The following is a 25,050-nucleotide window of genomic DNA, read 5'->3' on the forward strand; positions in this document are numbered from 1 at the left end:
CATGTCCTCTGCCCATTTCTTGATTGGATTATTTGTTCTTGGGTGTTGAGTTTGTTAAGTTCTTTATAGATTTTGGACACTAGTCCTTTATCTGATATGTCGTTTGCAAATATCTTCTCCCATTCTGTCAGTTGTCTTTTGGTTTTGTTAACTGTTTCCTTTGCTGTGCAAAAGCTTTTGATTTTGATGAAATCCCAAAAGTTCATTTTTGCCCTTGCTTCCCTTGCCTTTGGCGATGTTCCTAGGAAGATGTTGCTGCGGCTGAGGTCGAAGAGGTTGCTGCCTGTGTTCTCCTCAAGGATTTTGATGGATTCCTTTCTCACATTGAGGTCCTTAATCCATTTTGAATCTATTTTTGTGTGTGGTGTAAGGAAATGGTCCAATTTCACTTTTCTGCACGTGGCTGTCCAATTTTCCCAACACCATTTATTGAAGAGGCTGTCTTTTTTCCATTGGACATTCTTTCCTGCTTTGTCGAAGATTAGTTGACCATAGAGTTGAGGGTCTATTTCTGGGCTCTCTATTCTGTTCCATTGGTCTATGTGTCTGTTTTTGTGCCAGTACCATGCTGTCTTGATGATGACAGCTTTGTAATAAAGCTTGAAGTCCGGAATTGTGATGCCACCAACTTTGGCTTTGTTTTTCAATATCCCTTTGGCTATTCGAGGTCTTTTCTGGTTCCATATAAATTTTAAAATTATTTGTTCCATTTCTTTGAAAAAGATGGATGGTACTTTGATAGGAACCGCATTAAATGTGTAGATTGCTTTAGGTAGCATAGACATTTTCACGATATTTATTCTTCCAATCCAGGAGCATGGAACATTTTTCCATATCTTTGTGTCTTCCTCAATTTCTTTCATGAGTACTTTATAGTTTTCTGAGTATAGATTCTTAGCCTCTTTGGTTAGGTTTATTCCTAGGTATCTTATGGTCTGGGGTGCAATTGTAAATGGGATTGACTCCTTAATTTCTCTTTCTTCTGTCTTGTTGTTGGTGTAGAGAAATGCAACTGATTTCTGTGCATTGATCTTATATCCTGACACTTTACTGAATTCCTGTATAAGTTCTAGCAGTTTTGGAGTGGAGTCTTTTGGGTTTTCCACATAGAGTATCATATCATCTGCGAAGAGTGATAATTTGACTTCTTCTTTGCCGATTTGGATGCCTTTAATTTCCTTTTGTTGTCTGATTGCTGAGGCTAGGACTTCTAGTACTATGTTGAATAGCAGTGGTGATAATGGACATCCCTGCCGTGTTCCTGACCTTAGTGGAAAAGCTTTCAGTTTTTCTCCATTGAGAATGATATTTGCAGTGGGTTTTTCATAGATGGCTTTGATGATATTGAGGTATGTGCCCTCTATCCCTACACTTTGAAGGGTTTTGATCAGGAAGGGATGCTGTACTTTGTCAAATGCTTTTTCAGCATCTATTGAGAGTATCATATGGTTCTTGTTCTTTCTTTTATTGATGTGTTGTATCACATTGACTGATTTGCGGATGTTGAACCAACCTTGCAGCCCTGGGATAAATCCCACTTGGTCGTGGTGAATAATCCTTTTAATGTACTGTTGAATCCTGTTGGCTAGTATTTTGGTGAGAATTTTTGCATCTGTGTTCATCAAGGATATTGGTCTATAGCTCTCTTTTTTGATGGGATCCTTGTCTGGTTTTGGGATCAAGGTGATGCTGGCCTCATAAAATGAGTTTGGGAGTTTTCCTTCCATTTCTATTTTTTGGAACAGTTTTAGGAGAATAGGAATTAGTTCTTCTTTAAATGTTTGGTAGAATTCCCCCGGGAAGCCATCTGGCCCTGGGCTTTTGTTTGTTTGGTGATTTTTAATGACTGTTTCCATCTCCTTACTGGTTATGGGTCTGTTCAGGCTTTCTATTTCTTTCTGGTTCAATTTTGGTAGTTTATATGTTTCTAGGAATGCATCCATTTCTTCCAGATTGTCAAATTTGTTGGCGTAGAGTTGCTCATAGTATGTTCTTATAATAGTTTGTATTTCTTTGGTGTTAGTGGTGATCTCTCCTCTTTCGTTCATGATTTTATTTATTTGGGTCCTTTCTCTTTTCTTTTTGATAAGTCTGGCCAAGGGTTTATCAATTTTATTAATTCTTTCAAAGAACCAGCTCCTAGTTTGGTTGATTTGTTCTATTGTTTTTTTGGTTTCTATTTCATTGATTTCTGCTCTGATCTTTATGATTTCTCTTCTCCTGCTGGGCTTAGGGTTTCTTTCTTGTTCTTTCTCCAGCTCCTGTAGGTGTAGGGTTAGGTTGTGTACCTGAGACCTTTCTTGTTTCTTGAGAAAAGCTTGTACGGCTATATATTTTCCTCTCAGGACTGCCTTTGTTGTGTCCCATAGATTTTGAACCGTTGTATTTTCATTATCATTTGTTTCCATGATTTTTTTCAATTCTTCTTTAATTTCCCGGTTGACCCATTCATTCTTTAGAAGGATGCTGTTTAGTTTCCATGTATTTGTGTTCTTTCCAAACTTCCTCTTGTGGTTGAGTTCTAGCTTCAGAGCATTGTGGTCTGAAAATATGCAGGGAATGATCCCAATCTTTTGATACCGGTTGAGTCCTGATTTAGGACCGAGGATGTGATCTATTCTGGAGAATGTTCCATGTGCACTAGAGAAGAATGTGTATTCTGTTGCTTTGGGATGAAATGTTCTGAATATATCTGTGATGTCCATCTCATCCAGTGTATCGTTTAAGGCCTTTATTTCCCTGTTGATCTTTTGCTTGGATGATCTGTCCATTTCCGTGAGGGGAGTGTTAAAGTCCCCTACTATTATTGTATTATTGTTGAGGTGTTTCTTTGATTTTGTTATTAATTGGTTTATATAGTTTGCTGCGCCCACGTTGGGGGCATAGATATTTAAAATTGTTAGATCTTCTTGTTGGACAGACCCTTTGAGTATGATATAGTGTCCTTCCTCATCTCTTGTTATACTCTTTGGCTTAACATCTAATTGATCTGATATAAGGATTGCCACTCCTGCTTTTTTCTGATGTCCATTAGGATGGTAAATTCTTTTCCACCCCCTCACTTTAAGTCTGGAGGTGTCTTCGGGTTTAAAATGAGTTTCTTGGAGGCAACATATAGATGGGTTTTGTTTTTTTATCCATTCTGATACCCTGTGTCTTTTGATTGGGGCATTTAGCCCATTAACATTCAGGGTAACTATTGAGAGATATGATTTTAGTGCCATTGTATTGCCTGTAAGGTGACTGTTACTGTATATTGTCTCTGTTCCTTTCTGATCTACCACTTGTAAGCTCTCTCTTTGCTTAGAGGACCCCTTTCAGTATTTCCTGTAGAGCTGGTTTGGTGTTTGCAGATTCTTTCAGTTTTTGTTTGTCCTGGAAGCTTTTAATCTCTCCTTCTATTTTCAATGATAGCCTCGCTGGATATAGTATTCTTGGCTGCATGTTTTTCTCGTTTAGTGCTCTGAAAATGTCATGCCAGCTCTTTCTGGCCTGCCAGGTCTCTGTGGATAAGTCAGCTGCCAATCTAATACTTTTACCATTGTATGTTACAGACTTCTTTTCCTGGGCTGCTTTCAGGATTTTCTCTTTGTCACTAAGGCTTGTAAATTTTACTATTAGGTGACGGGGTGTGGGCCTATTCTTTTGATTTTGAGGGGCGTTCTCTGAACCTCCTGAATTTTGATGCTCATTCCCTTTGCCATATTGGGGAAATTCTCCCCAATAATTCTCTCCAGTATACCTTCTGCTCCCCTCTCTCTTTCTTCTTCTTCTGGAATCCCAATTATTCTAATGTTGTTTTGTCTTATGGTGTCACTTATCTCTCGAATTCTCCCCTCGTGGTCCAGTAGCTGTTTGTCCCTCTTTTGCTCAGCTTCTTTATTCTCTGTCATTTGGTCTTCTATATCGCTAATTCTTTCTTCTGCCTCATTTATCCTAGCAGTGAGAGCCTCCATTTTTTATTGAACTTCATTAATAGCTTTTTTGATTTCAACTTGGTTAGATTTTAGTTCTTTTATTTCTCCAGAAAGGGCTTTTATATCTCTGGAGAGGGTTTCTCTAATATCTTCCATGCCTTTTTCAAGCCCGGCTATAACCTTGAGAATTGTCATTTTGAACTCTAGATCTGACATATTACTAATGTCTGTATTGATTAGGTCCCTAGCCTTCGGTACTGCCTCTTGTTCTTTTTTTTGTTGTGAATTTTTCCGCCTTGTCATTTTGTCCAGCTAAGAGTATATGAAGGAGCAAGTAAAATACTAAAAGGGTGGCAACAATCCCAGGAAAATATGCTTTAACCAAATCAGAGGAGATCCCAAATCGTGAGGGGGGATTTCTCCCCCCTCACGATTGGGTGAGGGATCTCCTCTGATTGGGATCTCCTTTGATTGGGATCTCCCAATCTCTTCTGATTGGGATCTCCCAATCTCTTCTGATTGGGATCTCTTCTGATTTGGGGATAAAAAGAGGTTCAAAAAGAAAGAAAGAAAAAAAAGAAAAAAATAATTAAAAAAAAGAGATTGAATTAAAAATTCAATCAAGAATTTTAAAAAGAATTAAGAAAAAAAGATTGAAGAGATTAGGATCTCTTCTGATTTGGGGATAAAAAGCGGTTCAAAAAAGAAAGAAAGAAAAAAAAGAAAAAAAAAGAATTAAAAAAAAAGAAAATGAATAAACAAAAGTATAAAAAAGAAAAAAATATATATATTAGATAATCTAGTTAAAAAACGTTAAAAAAGAAAAGGGTAAAAGTTATAAAAAATTTTAGCAGAAGAAGAGAAAAAAAATGAAAAAGAAAAAATTTAAATTAACTGCAAGACTAAAAAATCACAGGCAGAAAGCCATGAGTTCCGTGGTTTGTTTTCTCCTCCTCTGGAATTCTGCTGCTCTCTCCTTGGTATTGAAACTGCACTCCTTGGTAGGTGAACTTGGTCTTGCCTGGATTTCTTGTTGATCTTCTGGGGGAGGGGCCTGGTGTAGTGATTCTCAAGTGTCTTTGCCCCAGGCGGAATTACACCGCCCTTACCAGGGGCCGAGCGCCCCTCAGTTCTTAGCAGCAAATGTAAAATGTATTTGGAGAAAAATGTAAACCACACACACAATATTAAGAATAATGAGTTGGGTGAGCGAATTAAACTTATTCAGTATGAAGTCACCTCCCCTCCCTTTGGTTACCTTGTTTTCTGCAAGCATTGACCCTCTGAAGAGACTAAAATGTATTAAGTAGCATTTCTGGTATGGCAGAATTTAACACTTCCTGAGGCATTTTGTTTCATGCTTATGTCATTACCATTTTACAATGAAGAACCCAAGAATAAGAGAGGTCAAGTAACAACCAAAGTTATACAACTAATGATTTTTAGGAAAGGAATTAAAAACTTAACCTTAAACTTGTGTTTTTTTCTACTACATGATACTTTCAGGAAAAATTCTCTTTTCCCCAACTTCTTGAATAGCTCTAATCAACTTTAAGGCATCCCAAATTACAAATTACCCCATCCATAGTCCTGGAAATGGAGAAAGATGGTCTGAAGACTGTTGTCAAGCTCAGTGACAATAGGTTTTAATTTCCCTGGAACAGTCTCTGTCTACACTGGTTATCCTAATGTAATTATCAACAGTGCCCTAGTTGTACTCCCAGAAATGTTTTAGTTTGGACCTGAGATGTTAACATTGGCTTTATACCATGAAGGTTAATCAGAATCATCAAGGAAATAGATCAGTACTTCTCAACTGTCATCACTAGATATCAAAATTATAGATCTTTAATGTATTAAAAATAAATATATATATATATTTCAAGTTGTATGCAGTTAAAAGGGACAGAAAAGATAAGAGAAAAAGAGAAGTAATCAGCATATAAAAGAAGAACTGCCATACTGAATATATCATCATATTCAGAAAAAAAAATTCACTCATTCCTAATCAGATATTTTAAAAGACAGCTTGTAGAGCAAGATGTAACCTGTAACACTTGATATATCCATTCCCAGAAAGCAAGCAGAATGAATAAGAATGTATTTTCTACTCTCTGAAGAGCTAGATTGATTTTGTTGACCATTTCGTGTTCCTATGAGTGTGTCTTCCAGTGATACACCTTTTGGGTAAAATAACAGTCTCAAACCAGTACTCGATTTTCCTTTTCACCCCCCTCCTGAATTTAGAAAGCCAACAGGGGTCTGTCACCTTTCACTCTTGACATTGCCAACCTTAATATTTTCTTATATTCCTATTGAATTAACAAATTCGTGGAAAGGATGTAGAGCAATTAGAATTTTCACTTGCTGCTGTTGAACATGTAAATTAGTAAAATCACTTTATAAAATGGAAATAACTACTATAAGTGAACACACATTTACCCTTTAACTCAGGGAATAATCTCTTAGCTAAAACCCAACAGAAATATGCATATATATGCACCAAAAGACTTATTCAGAAATGTTCATAGCAGTATTATTCATAGAACCCCTCAAAGGAAACAACCACATACTCATCAACATTGGAGTAGATAAATGAATTGTGGTTTATTCATACAATGAAACACCACCCAGCAATGAAGAGATGAAATGAAAATGACAGAACTATTCCTCCCTACAAATGGATGTATCTCACAGTCATGTTTAATGAGATGAATTTGACTTTTAAAAAGTATTATGTATTATGCCTTTTATATGAAATTTATAACAAGCAAGTCTAACTAATATATTATGTTAGCATTCAGAATCATAATTACTTTGGGGGAGGAGATGAGGGTGATACAGAGACTGGCATGTGACAGATTTCTGAGGTCTGGTAATCTATTTATTGATCTGAGTAGAAGTTATAGGGTGTGTTTTCCTTGTGATAAGTTGAGCTGATGCTTATAATTTGTTCACTTTGATATGTTTGATACACATATATGACATATGTGTATATATACATATATATACATATATATGTATATATATAATATAACACTTTAACAAAAATATATATATTCTTTGGCTTTGTGTGGAGAAAATAATTTTGGGGAGAAGAACGGAAGCAGAGTCAAACATGGAGCCTACTGAGATGATTCATGTTGAGATGTTAATTTAGACCAAGGAGAGGAAATAAAAATGAAAGAAGGTGAAAGCACTGGGTTTGGAGGTAGAACTAACCAGTTTGATTGGGAAAGAAGCAATGAGGGAAATGGAAGAATTCAAGTTGACTCTTAGGCTTTGAGTTTGACCAACTATGTGATGAGAATGACCAGTGGTAGAAATCAAGAGCTAAGTTTTAGACATAAAAAGTTTAAGATGTCTAAGTTATGAGCAGGACATATAAACTTGAAGTTTAGGAACAGGCTTCCAATCATCAGCATATAGACAATATTGATAGCCATTACACTGAAATGCCTTACAACTAACTCAGTTCTCAACATGCCTTATTCAAAATTCTACCAGTGACTATGAGTAAAGATCTAAACAAAAACACAGACTAACAATAAAGCAATAGATTGAAAAATGTCAAAAACAAGAAAAGAAACTCAAAGCCTGATAAATTTTAATAGGAATAATATAGTCATTCTGTTAAGGTCAAATAATCATCTACTTCATATGAGCAGATGACCTAACCAAAATACAAAGGAATACAAAGGACTTAGAAAGTTTACTATCCAATGGTATTAGTCTGAATCAGCAACAGGATACAGCACTCAAAGAATCAGTCTAGAGATCAATACACAGAAGGCAATATAGCATGCTTTCTTTACCACATACCGCTGAGACCCCAGACCAAGTGTTACGCTTTATGTGTGATTCTGAGATAAGAAACAGGATCAGAAAAAATATACAATGGAAAAAAGACAGACTCTTCAATAAATGGTGCTGGGAAAACTGGACAGCTATATGTAGAAAAATGAAACTCGACCATTCTCTTACACCGTACACAAAGATAAACTCGAAATGGATAAAAGACCTCAACGTGACACAGGAATCCATCAGAATCCTAGAGCAGAACATAGGCAGTAACCTCTTCGATATCAGCCACAGCAACTTCTTTCAAGATATGTCTCCAAAGGCAAAGGAAACAAAAGTGAAAATAAACTTTTGGGACTTCATCAAAATCAAAAGCTTCTGCACAGCAAAGGAAACAGTCAACAAAACAAAGAGGCAACCCACGGAATGGGAGAAGATATTTGCAAATGACAGTACAGACAAAAGGCTGATATCCAGGATCTATAAAGAGCTCCTCAAACTCAACACACACAAAACAGATAATCATATCAAAAAATGGGCAGAAGACATGAACAGACGCTTCTCCAATGAAGACATACAAATGCCTATCAGACACATGAAAAAATGTTCACCATCACTAGCCCTCAGGGAGATTCAAATTAAAACCACATTAAGATACCACCTTACACCAGTTAAAAGGGCCAAAATTAGCAAGACAGGAAACAACATGTGTTGGAGAGGATGTGGAGAAAGGGGAACCCTCTTACACGGTTGGTGGGAATGCAAGTTGGTGCAGCCACCTTGGAGAACAGTGTGGAGATTCCTCAAGAAATTAAAAATAGAGCTTCCCTATGACCCTGCAATTGCACTCCTGGGTATTTACCCCAAAGATACAGATGTCGTGAAAAGTAGGGCCATCTGTACCCCAATGTTTATAGCAGCAATGGCCACGGTCGCCAAACTGTGGAAAGAACCAAGATGCCTTTCAACAGACGAATGGATAAGGAAGATGTGGTCCATATACACTATGGAGTATTATGCCTCCATCAGAAAGGATGAATACCCAACTTTTGTAGCAACATGGACGGGACTGGAAGAGATTATGCTGAGTGAAATAAGTCAAGCAGAGAGGGTCAATTATCATATGGTTTCACTTATTTGTGGAGCATAACAAATACCATGGAGGACATGGGGAGATGGAGAGGAGAAGGGAGTTGAGGGAAATTAGAAGGGGAGGTGAACCATGAGAGACTATGGACTCTGAAAAACACTCTTAGAGTTTTGAAGGGGCAAGGGGTGGGACATTGGGGGAGCCAGGTGGTGGGTATTATGGAGGGCACATATGGCATGGAGCACTGGGTGTGGTGCATAAACAATGAATACTGTTACGCTGAAAAGAAATTAATTAAAAAAAAAGAAAGAAAGAAAGAAAAGAAACAGGATCAGAGAAAAATAATTAAAAGAAACATTTGGGAACAGTGACACGTAAAGAACAATTGCAGGAAGTGAATCTGTTCACTTAGAAAGGGGATTTAATAGCAACAGGGGCTGGTGTTTAAAAACTACTTTCAAACACTTCAAGAGCTGACATTTCTTACTATTGTTTTAACTGTAGAAGGCAGAAAATGATATGGTTGGATGGACAGTTGGAAGGAAGGAGAAAGATAAGTAGAAAAGAAGGAAGAATTTCAGATAAATGATTCTGGAACAAATAATGAAGAATTTTATAGCAACCATATTTAGCACCATTGCTGACAATCTGTAAGATCAATTATGAAGATTCATTGATAGGTGAACATTGGTCTAGAACCTATAAATTTTTTCCAACACTGAGATTAATGAGCAAGACTGTGTGACTGGGGAAAATAACATTTTGGAAAAGAAGAGAGCAAGAAAGCAAGAAAGAGAGGAGGAAAAAAGAAACAGTTCCATCATGGAAACACTTTCTCTGGTAGGAAAAAACAAACCAACAAAAAAACACCAAAGAAACTTAGAAGAAGGTAAGATCCATGGCACAAGTATAGGCCTCTAAAGGACGTTCTAATATCCTTAAACATCTCCCTACACCTAAAAGGAACTTCCCTGCATTTTATTCTGCCCCTAACAGATAGTTGAACTCTGATAGATAATCAGAATCCTATAATTATAAACAATTTAAACTTAGCATTCATTTGTCACCTTTTGTGTCTTGTATTATGCTTTTTATTTTTTTAATTAAAAAGACTTACAATACATACATGGTGAACTTGGATAAGCTTTTCCAAAGTGATAAAATAATAACTCCATTTTTTGGCCCAAACATTTAGCTATTTGTGTTCTACTCCTTCAGAAAATACTTTGCTTTCACAGTAAGAGTCTCCAGAACCAAGTAATTTGAGTAACATGCCCTTTACAGCAACATTCTGGAAATTCTACTATTTCCAAATAAAGTAGTGTGCAGTTTTTCAGGGCCACAGTGTTTTACTATCTAAGTTTATTTTCAGTGACATGTTTATCCAAGAGCTTCCAATGACCACGATAATTTTTAAAAAGGAAAAGGCATACTTGTTAGTAAAATGTGTAATTATGTGAATGTATGTACACTGATAAGTGACAAGCAGAATCTTACATTCGTTCACTATTATTAAAGAGAAAATGTCTCGTTATCAGGTACCAAAAGTGAGATGGTGACATAAATACAGATGTTATTGGAAACAGTGCATATTTCAATGAAAAGTTTTATTGTTTCTCTTGAGATTAGCATGATGAGAATGTTCTGAACGCTCTGAAGGATTCCTATCTTTTTAAGAAAATGCAAACATCCATTAAAATTGCTTTTGAAATCAGACATTTATTCACTTACTAATTGTTTAACTAGAGAAAAATTACCTTATTCAGACACACAAGAATGCCAATGGTCCTATATATGATGTATTTAGTAGAGTAGCTTCTTTAAAAAATAAATAAATAAAGTAACTTCTTTAATATCTACCTTTAAATGCAGTCCTCTCACTGCTCTAAACAAGGAACCTAGAAGTTAAAAAGCAATTGGCAGACAGAAGGTCTGTCTGGGCTTCAGCAGCCCAGAGAGAGTGGAAAAAGATACCTAAATTGCTTAATTTATTTTGTGCCTTTAAGGAGTATAAAAATCTGCCTTATAGTTTTGTGTAACCATAGAACAGAAATAGACATATTATTTTAGTAAACTCTGTAGAAACAAAATTCTTCCCACATATTTGATAGAAAAATATAATCTAAAAATTCTCCTGCCCAACCCCTTGGCAGCCTGCCAGTCTTCCATCTGTACCATGCTGTTGGATTCCCCTTGCTCTTGATTCCCAGATGACTCTCGCACTCATTAAAGGTCACCTTGCAGACACTAAAATGTTACTTTACAAGAATCAGGTAAAAGGTATTCTGTGTTTTGGCTTTATTCTTATATTGGAAATATGCAAAATATGAAACAAAACAAAAATTTCCATCCTTTTTTCTCTTGACTAATGTAGATAAGCTATATTTTTAAATTGGCATTTACTCTAAATGAAAATGAAATAACATTTGGAAAAAGAATTAGAGAAGAAAACAAAGTCTTCAAATTAAGCTATACTTTCTCTGTCTAAAATAAAACCCCAAATCAAGAAAACAACCTCCAGATCTGTTGTTTTAATAATCAGTATTTCAATTCTTACTGTACACTTTGGAAAACATGTAACCATTCATCTTTACAGAAATACGTTCCCATTTGAATATAGAGGAAGCTGTATTTATTAAGAGGTTAACTTGAAAGTTAGTGCTCACCAAAAGCTAATTAGCACCTATTTCATGTTCTAGAAAGATAAAATATCAAAGTCCTATGCACATGTCTTATTTATGTATACAGTATTCCAGAAATGAATGGGATACTTAAAAAATTAAACAGGAACATCCTTTACTTATGGAAAACAGGATAAAATAAATCTGAAATTAATTGTCATACATTGTTTTGAATAAGAACAGAATGACCTATCCTCTCAGCTCTAATCATGGATATAGACTTTTTAAGAGTGCACTTTTCCCTATGTCTAATAGTTAAGTATTTCCAAACAAAAGTTAATTCTGGAAATTCTTGTGTCTGAAGAGAGGTTTTTGGCCAGAGGAGGTACTATTTGAAACAGACAGATTAAGTTGGCACTAATTACAAACAAATGACTATGTCTTAATACTAAACTAAAATTTCCCTGGTTTGCTGGTACAAGGCTAATTTTACTCAGAATGTAGACATAAAGACAAGTGATAGGTAAGAAAAAAAATTTAACAAGATTTCATTAAATGCCATACAACTACCTGGCACCACCCCACAAGTTACTGAATAACTTTAACAACAGGTATTTTTTTAATCTGTTCCTTTAAATTGTTTTGTGGGAGGCTGTCCTATGTATTGAGGAGGGAATAACTGGAGGGTGGGGAATGGAGAGAGGAGAAGATGAAAAGATACACTGATGAAGAAGGTCTGGGGAACAGGGAGCTAGGCCAGAAAGAGTTTATGGGAAGGCCACTATCTACAGAGAGAAAAGGTCGTACGGGACTCTGGAGATCTTTCCAAATTCTCAGGCTCAGTCTTCGCGGTTAGTAAGCAAGGCTGGTTAGAGATGCTTAAGCAATTGTCTGGCTATTCACTAACAGATCCATGGACTTCTCTGTTAAGGTCATATAAAATTTGAAAAGCTATCCAGTTGCTGAAAAGCCTCAAAAATTACTAAATCTTACCAGCTGAGGGAATCAAGAAGTCCCAAATTTCCATTTATCTAGCTATAATTATTAAAACCATTCTGGCCCATATGAGGGAAGGGCAGGAGTTTGCAAGGTTGACAGGGCTTAGCAGTTGCTTCTTGTTGGTCTCTAAATGAGGTGTAGGTATCCCTCAAATACTACCAGCATTGTATTGAAAATCTGTAACTAAACAATGACAAGGGGTTATTCTGAAAACTTAAGAGAGCAAACAAGTATCCTTAAGTTTAATTTCAAAAATCCCTGGAATTTCTGATAATTGGTGTTACAGTTCTGAGATTTATCCTCACCGTGGGTTTGTAAATGGACAGCTGGAGCTTAATTTTTCCTATTCACATGAAGAACTGTTTCAACAATGTCCTATCTAAGGGTTCTCAGCCTGGGAAAGGAGGGGAAAGATGATGTTGGCCCCCAAGGGACATTTGGCAATGTCTGGAAATGTTTTTGGTTGTCATAACTGGGGAGTGCTATTGGCAACTAGTGGACAGAGGGCAGAGATACTGCTAAACATCCAGCAAAGCACAAGACAGCTCCTTACAACAAAGAAGGATCCAACCCGAAATGCCAATACTGTTGAGGTTGAGAAAACCTGGTCTACTCCAAATGTTTTAAATATTATTAACTCATAATACTATATGGTGAGTTTAAGGAGTCTTTATTATTTTCATTAGGAACCAATTTCACCATGGCACTTTGAAAAACAGACCCTGCCCTAAAGTTATACGTAAGCTATACAGAAGGAAAAGATGACGCCTTTGTGATTTGTGAGAGAAAGAAAGAGAAATAAAGAGGGAGGGAGGGAGGGAGGGAGTGAGAGAGGAAAGAAAGGGAAAGGAAAGGAAGTAAAGGAAAGAAAGGGGGGGGGGAATAGCTATTTTTATTCATAAAGATATTCAGATACAATTTTCAATGAACCAGAAAAATTATCTTTCTTAGACAATACACTGAGAAAAGTAAGGAACAAAATAATTATAAACTATCCTACTAATTAATTATCAAGTTACTCATAAAAATTAATCAACTACCAATTCATTATTCCTTAACTATATTAATATGCCATCTGAAAATCAGCTCTCTACTAATCAATTATCAAGTTACTCATAAAAATTAATCAATTACCAATTCATTATTCCTTAAATATATTAATATGCCATCTGAAAATCAGCTCTCTTATCAGAAGCTATAACAGCTAGGAGAGGAGTATAACAGTATGTATTTATTATGAAATTTTTTAGTTCCCTTGGTTATACGGCAATTAAAAAAAAAAAAAAGAAAGAAAGCTATGGAAGGAGTAACCCTGTGATCTGGGAGATACTAGAGTGTGCTCAGCCATTTAGCTCTAACCCACTTCTTGTCTTCTCCCTTTCCTGTTAGATTTCCCTTCCAGTTAGTAGGGACCATTTGCCTTGGTAATCACTCGCTTAAAGTCCTTGAGAACAGTAGCTAACATTTCCTAAGTATCTACTAATAAGATAAGCAAAATCATTTTTATAGCTCCTCTCAAAAAATCTTTGGTATTAAAATGATGAAATGAGCCAGAATTTCATCAACATAAGAACCTCACACAGATCAAACCATGGGGGAGGTGCTCAATAAAAATCTGTTAGCAAATGGGTGAGTGAATCCTTCTTTTTTAAAGCTCTATGGGAAATACAACAAACCTAGATGGATTTCTTTTAGCTTAGGTTTCAGAGTAACATTTTCATAAATACCTATCATTTTACAAATGAATTTATAATCTAAGTTGTCCCATTAAGACAATGTTAATTTCTTCTGCCTTTTGGCCTCCTGGCCCTGCTGCCTGAAAAATGAGTCAATTACTTTTGATAACTATTGCAAATGTCTTACTGGCAATGTAAACGTGATCAGAGGACAAAGAAAGGAAAGAAGCTTAGCCAGATTTTCAGTCACTGCTTTAACTCACTCCAGCACTATGGGAATGACTTTCGTCTTCAGCAATATCTTAAACTCTGGGATTATTTTAAGGAAAATAAACTTTTACAAAATGCTATTTAGCTGTAAACGCATTTCTTTTCTGCTTCCTGGTAATCATTATTATGAATTTTATGAGGTATTAATGTCTTCTATTCCATTCACTATTTCACTTTGAAAAATGGTTTTGGGGCAACAACTCTAGGAGAACCCCAAGACTCTCTAGAAGAGAATCAGTCTGTTTAGGTGAAAGGAGGAGGTAAAGAAGGATAGAAAAAGCAGTAAGCAAAATGTCTAAGTCATCACTTTGGAATGACTAAACATAAATAAAATGGGGAAAGTAAAGTCAGAAAAGAAGAGAATAGGCAAGCAGGACCACCTGCTTGGCGGGAAGGCACACGATGAGAGGCATGAGATTCAACCAGGGGGTTACAACACTGACATCCATTTAATTATTAGAAATACTGAGTTTTGGCTCCAAAATATTTTTCCTATTCAGATCCTGCTCTTTGTATGTAATTTTTATTGTTTCAAAAGTCATCTTTTTTTTTTCTTTTTCAGAAAAAGCAATTCTTCACATCCAGTTCCCACACCAGGATTTGAATGCAGCAAGTTCCAAATACACTGTAGTTCAGCAGTACTTAAGTCTGTTCCTTCTGCATCTCAGGCCCTGAGCAAGCAGTAGGCACTCCCAGTTTCGCTTTTGGCAAATTTTCACTAAGTACTTGCCCTCCCCAAACATGTATCTAAATCCACCAGACTTTTAAACCTTTATAAACATGCAAACCCCTCCCTTCTGAAAGCTTTTGAGTGAGCGCTCTGCAGTCTGGCTCTTCTCCTGCAGAGTGGCTTTAGGGTAGGGGTCTGTTCACATGTTTGCTACAGGTAGTTGCGGCTGTGACTGTATCTTGCAGATAGATACCTGACATCTTGGAGATACCTGACATCTTTCAACAGGGCTTGATTCAAAGGCAAATCGAAATTTTAATTTAGAAAGGAAAAAAAGAGAGAGACCTCCTTTCTGCTCTGAGAGTGCAGACTCCTGGGCAGGGAGCTCACCAAACCGACTCTATTTCCTCACCTTGCCTCCAACAGGCTCCCACATCTGTGGGCGCTGAGACAGCTGAAGCGCTGACGTGCTTCCTGGATCCTCAAGCACTTGTGGGATTGCCTGGCAGTCAGGTATGTCCTAACTGTGTGTTAAGACCACGTTAAGAGTTTTACAGGAATTTAATTCTCAAGCGACAACTCTGTGAAGCAGGAACAATTGCTCCGATTCTTTAAAAAGACTTTTATGTATTTATTTGGGGGGAGACGGGAGAGAGTGAGTGCAGGAACAGGGGTTAGGGGCAGAGAACGTAGCAGGCTCTCTGCTGAGCAGAACCCTGGAATCATGACCAGAGCCACCCAGGCGTTCCCAGTTGCTCCCATTTTACACGGAGGTAGCTGAGGTCCTGAGCACACAAGTCAACGGTACAGCAGGGAGGTTAAGGCTAAACGTTGTGATTCTATACCTGCGCCCCTAAACACCTAGCTGCGTCCCTGCACTAAGTCCATCATCCCTGGGCAGCTCTTAAAAGTCTCAGTTCTGAGCATCAAGCGATAAGACCCAGGGGGCTCTCCGGCTCCTCAGTGGCTCCGGGAAACGGGTCCTCGTCCCCAGGGCACGCTTCGCCCCCCTGTGCAGGGCCGGAACGTGCCTGCTGGGATGATTCCCGATCGGGAGGCAGACGTGGAGCAGGCCGAAACGCGGCGGCGGGACTCTGGGTGGGAGCCACCTCTCCGGCTGCGTCCTGTTCCCGCCCCTCAGCCGGGGCAGCGAGGCGGGGCTCGGGTCGGGTTGGGCCCCCACCGGGAGTGGTAGCCCGCGGCGGGAAACAGCCGCCGCCCGGGCCGCGAAAGTAGAGGCGAGGCGGGGCGGAGCCGGGCGCGACGGGAAGGGGAGGCAGCGCAGGCCGGGTTGCAGCCGCCGCCGCCGCCGCCGCCGCCGCCGCCGCGCACTGAGCGCCGCGATGGGGCTGGAGACCGAGAAAGCAGACGTCCAGCTCTTCATGGACGACGATGCCTACAGCCGCCATAGCGGCGTCGACTACGCGGACCTGGATAAGTTCGCGGACTCGGGCTCCGATCGGGATCCCCACCGGCTCAACTCGCATCTGAAGGTGAAGAAGCCTGGGGCGGGCCGTAACCTGGGCCCCGCCAAGGCTTGGGGGCACGGGTGCCCCCTTTACCCCTGCCCGGACCCCAACCCCCACCCTCAACACTGGGTCAGCCCCGCGGGGTCAGAGACCCGGAATTCACAGGCCTTGGGGCCGCCTGTGTAACTTGGAATTCTTAGCCAAATTCTTGTGTGTCCAACCTCACCCTAAGAGAAGGTAGGCGACCCAGCCAGCTCCTTCCTTCTCGCTTCTTCTATCCGAGCACTCCTGGTTCCCGGGGCTGCGGGTTGGGTGACAGTAAGGTGTTCCTGTGTCTTGCAGGTGGGCTTCGAGGATGTGATTGCAGAGCCGGTGTCTACACACTCCTTTGACAAAGTGTGGATTTGCAGCCATGCCCTCTTTGAAATCAGCAAATACGTGATCTACAAGTTCCTGACATTTTTCCTGGCTATCCCCATGGCCTTCGCTGCAGGAATTCTCTTTGCCATCCTCAGCTGTCTGCACATCTGGTGAGAAGGGCACACGGGGTGGACCGACTTTCTGAAACGTAGAAATGTTCTTTGCCACCTGCCCCCTGCACTCCCCTTCTCCCAAGGCCTGCTTGCAAGAAGAACACGCATCAGCTCGCCACAGTAGCAAGAAATGGGAGCAAGAAATGGGAGGCCTTGAAGGGCAGGTTAGGTTAGGAGTTGAAACAGAAGTAACGTCCCTCTTCCCTTGGGTGTGATTTTCCTTCTGATGTTAATAAGGCCCCGGCTGACTGTGGAGGTGGAGACCTGGAGGCCATGCTTCCTGCCACAGACTGTTCTCTTATAGGACAAGTTAGGACTTGTGCCAGTGGTTCTGGGCTAGGCTCTTAACTTCTATCATCACCATTTATTCAGTCACCACCTGTGCTTGGGCTAAACAGAAGTGATCTCTGAGCAGAATGCCAGTGACAGTATAATTGAACAGGGGTATCAGGCCTGATTAAGAAATGGTATGGAGGGGCTGTCCAATCCTGACAGTAGCAGATGGCAAGAATGTGACCCTGTGTGTGTGCTATTAAGGTGAGGGGCCCCCCAGCAGAAATGAATGAAAAGTCAAGCCGCAGGATAATGAAATGAGAAGGCCTCCAAATTACTTTTTCACCTATGAGACAACATAGGGAGTGGCATCAACTTGAAGTACGTATGAAACCTTCTGGGCATTAATAGGCTGTTTTGAGTAACTTTATTCACACTCAAAGTGCATCATAAAACTTTGGAGAACAGTTTAAGCATTAAAAATTTTTAAAGGAAAATGTTACATTGTTTTAAAAGATATCCACCTTGTCTTGAGAGGGAAAGAACATTCTGATCATCCCCTGTATTGCAACAGTTGTCAAGATTGTGCTTTAGGGCAGTCCTGGCAAAATGTATAATCCTCAATGCCTCCATGTCTTTCTTAGTCACTTCTTATGGTATTGCCACACCCTAACACATGTTGTGTTCATTGTTAGAAGTTACAGAATTATTCTCAATTCCCCTTTACCTTATAAATCAATTCAATTTCTTTTAGTTACTTAGCTAGTTAGCTCAACCCGATAAATTTATTGAGTGCTTAGTTTGTGCTGGGCACTGGGCCAAGGATGAGTAAGATGTAGAATCTGCCTTCAGTTTATTCAGCATATCAGGGTAGCAGGCTAGGTACAGAAGTAGATGGTGAGGAAAACTCTGCTAAATCTATTATGGAAGAGGGAGGCACTAGGAAGCCTTCATAGAGAAAAAGGAATCTAAAAAATCTCATAAAGGATAAATAAAAATTCTGGGTGCCTGTGTGGCTCAGTTGGTTAAGTGACCAACTGTTGATTTCAGCTCAGGCCATGATCTCAGGGTCAAGAGATCAAACCTTGCATCAGCCTTGGCACTCAGCATAGAGTCTGCTTGAGGATTCTTTCTCTACCTCTTCTTTTGTCCTTTCCCCTGCTCATAGGCTGTCTCTCAAAAATAAATAAATAAATCTTAAAAAAAAAAAAAGATAAAAATTCAAATAAGTAAAGGACAACACCAATTTAATTTGGTCACTAAAGATGGAAACAGCTAAAATATATTGAAAGTGTCAATAGACTGTTGGAGGAATGAAAATCTTTGCCTTTATACATAAGCAAATTCACTAAGGCCAGATGTATAGTTTGCTTATAATCTGACATTATTAGCACATGGATTTTTTTAAAAGAGGCACAAGCCAGCATATAAAATTTTGGATTCCTAATTAACCAAAACCAATCATGTAACCTCTTTCAAAAGTGTGAAGAACTGAGTGACCACATAACATGTTGTGAAATGTTGGCTATTAAGCTATTTGGAAATACAGAGTGCTGCATTTATAATCAACAAAGCTGGGCTTCCTAAAGCACTGGCTTAGGAATTAAAGACATAATGGTTTTCATTTACTAAATGGTGGAAAGATACAAGTATAGCTACAATTACCCAATGATGCTTCTCTTAACCTGGGTCGCCTGAAAACAGATGATGTTTTTTGTGTGCAGTGCTTCCAATGGTGAATCATCAAACCATTTCTTTTTCAGACACATAAAATGTATTATTTAACCTCAGCTTGTTTTTCGGATTACATTCATGTGGGTCATTAATGTTTAACAGTCATCCATTCATCATCAGGCAGCTGTGATTGCAAGTAAAGGAGTTACTTCAAACAAAAAAATGCTCAAAAGTTAGTGTGTATCTTGATAAAATAGATTTATCATTAATGGATTACATTCCCTTGACATGATAAGACCAGATCAAGGAGAGGCCCTGTAAAAATAAAAAACCTATTTGAGTAAACCTTTCTTCCCCATTGTTTCACTTCCCCTTCTTTCTTTTTTTTTTCCCTTTTTGCAGGAAGTAGGGGTTGTTATTACCAGGAGTTTGAGAACCAAAGTATGAAACTATGCAGTAATAGATATTCAACCCACATCACATCATTACAATGGATCTGATTTTAGATTCCTTAAACAAACAAACAAACAACAACAAAACATTCAGAACTCAGTCTGGTGTTATTGGATCCTAGGTCAGAAGTACAGGTCGGTGGATTGTTTTGCTACCATGCCACATTCAGACTGAGATAACCACCATTTGGCAACAGCAGATTATTGGCCATAAGGGGATCATATCAAAGAAATGTGTCTGGAGTACCCTTACCTTTTGTGTTTGCTGGGATGCAATTCAAATAGATAGTCCAACTTAACAGAAATACAGTAGTAGCAATTTCACTTCTAGAAGAAATAGCAAATTGCTATATGACAATGCAACCTATATGACACTAGTTAATACAAAGCTAAGTAAAAGTCTCTGTCCCAAGGGCTTTGTGCAACGGAGGGATGTATAATCTTACAAATTATAAGATTTCTTTAAGAAGTGTTTAGATCCGGCGCTGGGGGCTAAGTGGGTTAAGTGCCTGCCTTCAGCTCAGGTCATGATCCAGGAATCCCTGGACCAAGTTCTGCATCAGGCTCCCTGCTCAGCGGGGAGTCTGCTTCCCCACCTTGTGCTCCCATTCTCTCTCCTTTTCTCTCGCCCTTTCTCTCTCTCTCTCTCAAATAAATATATAAAACCTTAAAAAAAAAAAAAAAAAGAAGAAGCATTTGAGTCATGGATCCTCTGACCCACAGTGAGAGAACAACAACTTAAAGAAAATGAGTTTACCAGTTGACCACATCCTATCAACTGAACTTTCACATGTAAGCATCCACACTTAGCTGCACTGGAAAGTCCACATTTGTCCTGTGCTTCATTCCCTTTTAGGATATAGAAATCTAAGAAATTATGAGAAAGAAAATGTCTCAACCTATGGAAGAGTGGAAAGTATATTATATTCTCAGTGAAGTAGATTTGGTTAGGAAGCTTTCTGATTTAAACTTTAGTCTTAGAGTATATCAGTTTGAGATCATTTTCTTTATACTATATATTCTGACTTCAATTGTTCTACTTATAAATGATGATATCATATATACATTTTAATGACAGCATCATATAGACATTTCAAGGGTGCAAAGTAAGTGTTAGCCTTATAGCCAATCTTACGAACTCCGGTTCTACTTTCATTTGTAGTGATATGCCCAAGGCCACATATCAAGTGAGAAACATAATGTGATAAGAAATCAGAAGCTGTCATCATTCGGGTTTCTATTCAGCTATTTAGCTTTGAAACACCTAGTAATTAATTTTCTTTAAAAATTTCTTTTAAGTCTTTAGTACTTGGAACAAAATATGAGATAAATATAAATGTGTACACAGTCCCTATGAATATTCAGTATTTTGAAAATATCTCAATCAATCAGACAGTTACCTGATCTTCCACTTCCCTTAGCTAAGTACAACAGACCGTTATTTAAGTCACATTTTAATAACAAACCAAGAAAATCAACCTTACTTCTTGTGCCCATCCAGATAATAATAAAAATCCCTTTGAGGCTACCAACAATTCCTGAGAATTCAAAGATACTTCTGTGCTCAAATAGCACTACTACAACAGAGAGCATTATACAGAGGATTATACAGAAAATTAATCAGGCTGAGGATATAAAGATTTGCAGTTATCTTACAAAAAGACAAAAGGAAAAAATAATTTCAGGATAGTCTAGGTTGTTTTGTTTTGTCTAGGAGTTCTGACATAATTCAGGGTTCTTTTAACTCTACCACATAGCTCTTTTCAGTGTATGTAATTACCATGAGAGATTAGTAATATTAAGCATGAAAATGCTAAATTCACTTCCCCCCAAACCTTTAATAAAGGTCAAGATTGTCCTCACTTAAACAGCTTCCACTCTAGGGGCATCTGGGTGGCTCAGTTGATTAAGCGTCTGCCTTCAGTTCTGCTTATGATCTCAGGGTCCTGGGATCAAGCCCTGCATGGGGCTCCCTGCTCACTGGGAGTCTGCTTTACCCTCTCCCTCTGCCCCTCCCCCTGCTCATGCTCTGAAATAAAATCTGTAAAAGGGAGGGGGGCTTTTATGCAAGTAGGAAAGACAGAAATATAGCCCTATATTTATGATACCCCTTGGTAAATTTAAGGGTTAAGAAATTTAGTATTATAGCACAAAAAAGGAGTGTCCAACCCAGCCTGGCCCAAGGGGTGGGGAAGTGGAATGAGGCAACAGGAAAAGGCTACCATCAAGTAGAACTCCAGGGAATTATGAAGAATTAAGCAGGTTAATGTTTAGGGGCAGAGATCAGGTAGATCCATTTACCGTTTTATTTTTTTGTTTTACTGTTTCAGATAGCATGCCATCTATAGAGAGAATACTGGTGTTATCTATATGCCTGGTTATTTTTTTAAGCAACATATCTCTGTGCATCTTATCACTATGTGGGTCACTATTTGTTTCAGATGTTCAGATTTAGGTGAATTAGGCCATTATTATATCTTTTCCTGCATGTACAAGAGTCAATGGCCTTACTTGGCTATACCAATAATCCTTACACAAATCTCTTCCTCCATTCTAGGATTATAATGCCTTTTGTAAAGACCTGCCTAATGGTCCTGCCTTCAGTGCAGACAATATGGAAGACTATAACAGATGTTGTCATTGCCCCATTGTGTACAAGTGTAGGACGCAGCTTCTCTTCTATCAGCTTGCAACTGAGTCACGACTAAACACTTGGACCCCAGGTCTGGAGATTTGGATACTGTAATACTTCTTGACTGTCATAATGTAAAAGCACTACTGTTCTGTTCTAAGCGTTCCCACCTGTTCTAATTAAGAAAATTTTTAATATTGGGCAACCACATGTAGAAATGTTTATTGGCAGATCTTTTCAAATAATGCTTTTCTAATTAATAGTCAAGGGTTTAATATATAACTTTAGAGCCAGAATTATACAGTAGGTTGGCGACACTTAATTTTAAAGGCAGACAGTTTTTACTTTAGTACAAAAGTATACATTTTATAATGATGAATTTATAAAGATCAAGAGACATTTCTCAAACACTTTAATTTTTTGCACAACTGCCCGTAAAAATATGGAATTTCTTATTTTTTTTTACTCTGAAAGTAATACTTTTAAAATTACCTTTGCAGATAAAGTCATGGGAATACTTACAGAAAAAATATACAAAGACCCTAGAAATTATAGTAACAAAAGCATGCAGTGGTGATAGGAGCTATGAAATATAATAGGACAAATAAATGTGAAAATAGATTCATGAACATGTGTACCTTTAAATAAGATATTGTTAACCTACAGATCTATTTAATAAGATGTTTCATTTTACTGTATATTTTGTACTTAATGTAAATTTTGCTCTAATCAGATTACTTTTAAGTACTTTTATTGTATTTGTTACCTTTTTGAACTAATATATAGAATGAGTAAATGTCTCTTTCACGGGGAACTTCATTGGTGAGATTGTACTGTCTTGATAATGTAAGCATATATATCTTGTTTGGGAATAGAATGTAAAAGAGCAATATACAAGGCTTTTCTAACTTTTCCAGGCAAAATCCTGAAATGGTTTATGACTGAACTTTACCTGGCTGTGACCTTAAAAAGAATTCAAATCTAATTGGTATTTCATCTGGGAGATGCTTTTCTCTCTTATAGTTAGAAATTAAACTTGCATTCTGCATTCCTGTTAATGTCTCACTTTACCTTCAAGTAATACTGGTGCTAATTAATAACATTTTACATAAAGGCTATTTCTGACACTCAAGTACTATTTCAACTACAGTGATTCATGGAGATACACTTATAGGAAAGTTGTCAATTTGTTGGGCCCATGCTACTTAGCTACATATATATATGTAAGAGACTAACAGATACAGACTTTCATGATGTCATCTGATATGGGATTTGTTATACAGTATAAAATTATTCTTATCACTTTTGAGTTGTAGAGTCCTATTTCAATGTTATGAGTCACTGTTATTTTAAAAATCTCATTATTCCAAAATGATAGGCATATACGAAAGATGTCTATGATGTAAGTGGTTACTAAAATTTACATATCTTAAGTGCGTAAATGCTCAAATTTTAAGAATTATTATCAGAACCTGATTTAACATTCCTTTGAGTATCTATCTTCGTAGATGAAGGATGATTTAACTGGAATATTATTGGGGGCCAAAGTAAACAAATGATTAAATTATGAAACTCCTATCAGTTTGAAGATAACTACAGAAGAGATTTCAAAATTGCCACTAGGACACTGTAGCATTCTTAGAAAAGATTCTCATGATCATTACCTTAAAACATTACCACTCATTTGACTACATAGATTTTATTATGTTACTTAAAAAGATCAATCTCATTACTTTACAGCTATACTATAAACTATACAACTGTCCCGTTGTATTTAAGGTGTTTTTTAAAATATGTGGATATGCTGATTGACAAAAGTATTTGATTAATAAAATATGCATTTAAATAAGTTATAAGTTTAAATAAATCATATCTTTTCAAATAGCTGTTGATAAGTTTTAAAGCCAAAATATATAGCAAACCTTTTAACTTTTAACAAGTGAGACGTATGATTTCCTTATTTCTGAACTGCATTGATTATTCACCAAAATGAATTTTTATTGAGATTTACCATTAACTATTTTATTTCAAAGACTGAAATTTTGTACCAAGTGGATCCAGGTTTCATTTGCAAATATGTTGGTTCTTTTATTTGGGGGTGGGACAAATAGATGATGAGTATCTATAATAAACTTTCTAAAAACCCATAAACTGTGCTCATTGTTTTTATTACATTAGATATGATATTGATCAATAAAGAACCTTTTTAAACCTTGCTAAAAACCCATAAGAGAAAAAAATACATGAGTTACTGCTCATTCAGGGATGTACTTATGAAAAATTATGGGATTGGTAATTTAATTATTTCTTTTCCCAGCACATAAACAGGTTCCCTGTAAATTTTTCTATCATTTGATGAATAGTATACACAATGAATTGCTCAGAAGCCCATCATACTTCATCTTCCTCATGAAATGAAAGTCTCTTACTGATTCTAAATAAACTGATGTTTCTGTTTTCAATTTTTTAAATAAGAAAGTAAAACAATATAAATCAAATGTACTTGGATACTGGTACCACGAAGCCTGACTAGAGTCCAAAATTATTTTTGGAAAGTGAGTATGTGATGAAAAGTTGCTGATTTTGGCACGGATTTTCCCATCAGCTAATCTGGAAAAATGAACAGCCCCTAATAATAAAGCAGGTGTTTGGCTTTCTAAAATGCTTTTTATAGTTTTGAAGAACTTAAAAATCTCCTCTTTTCAAATAGTCATCTACATCCCATTGATTTACTTAGATGTCTTTCCTGGGAAGCTGTTAGAGTGCAGTGAAAAGGGCCCTGCCCTCCTGATTAGGCATCTGGATTCCAGTCTCAGATCTGTCATTACTGTGTCACCTGCAAGGGGTTTAATCTCAGGGTCTCAGTTTTCTTACCCCTTTAATGAAAGAATTGAACTAAAGGATCTCAGGAGCTTGCCATTTAATTGCTTTCTATGACTTCAGTAAGATGAAGACTTGCCTATATATATGCAA

General features: G+C 37.7%; 1 protein-coding gene across 2 annotated transcripts; it reads left to right on the forward strand.

Moving 5' to 3' along the window:
- The first annotated feature begins 16,276 nt into the window (after nucleotides 1–16,276).
- Nucleotides 16,277–24,224, forward strand: CAV2 (caveolin 2). Of its 2 annotated transcripts, XM_044246420.1 has the most exons (3): nucleotides 16,327–16,537; nucleotides 16,856–17,043; nucleotides 22,003–24,224. In XM_044246420.1, exons 1-3 carry the CDS (start codon nucleotides 16,388–16,390, stop codon nucleotides 22,151–22,153), a joined length of 489 nt encoding a protein of 162 aa, XP_044102355.1. In that variant the 5' UTR covers nucleotides 16,327–16,387; the 3' UTR covers nucleotides 22,154–24,224. The 2 variants fall into 2 exon arrangements, with proteins under 2 accessions (XP_044102356.1, XP_044102355.1); XM_044246421.1 differs by lacking the exon at nucleotides 16,856–17,043 and having other exon boundaries at nucleotides 16,277–16,537.
- The last annotated feature ends 826 nt before the right edge of the window (nucleotides 24,225–25,050 follow it).

This window comes from Neovison vison, chromosome 4 (assembly GCF_020171115.1).
Source record: "Neovison vison isolate M4711 chromosome 4, ASM_NN_V1, whole genome shotgun sequence".
NCBI classification, from domain to species: Eukaryota; Metazoa; Chordata; class Mammalia; order Carnivora; family Mustelidae; genus Neogale; species Neogale vison.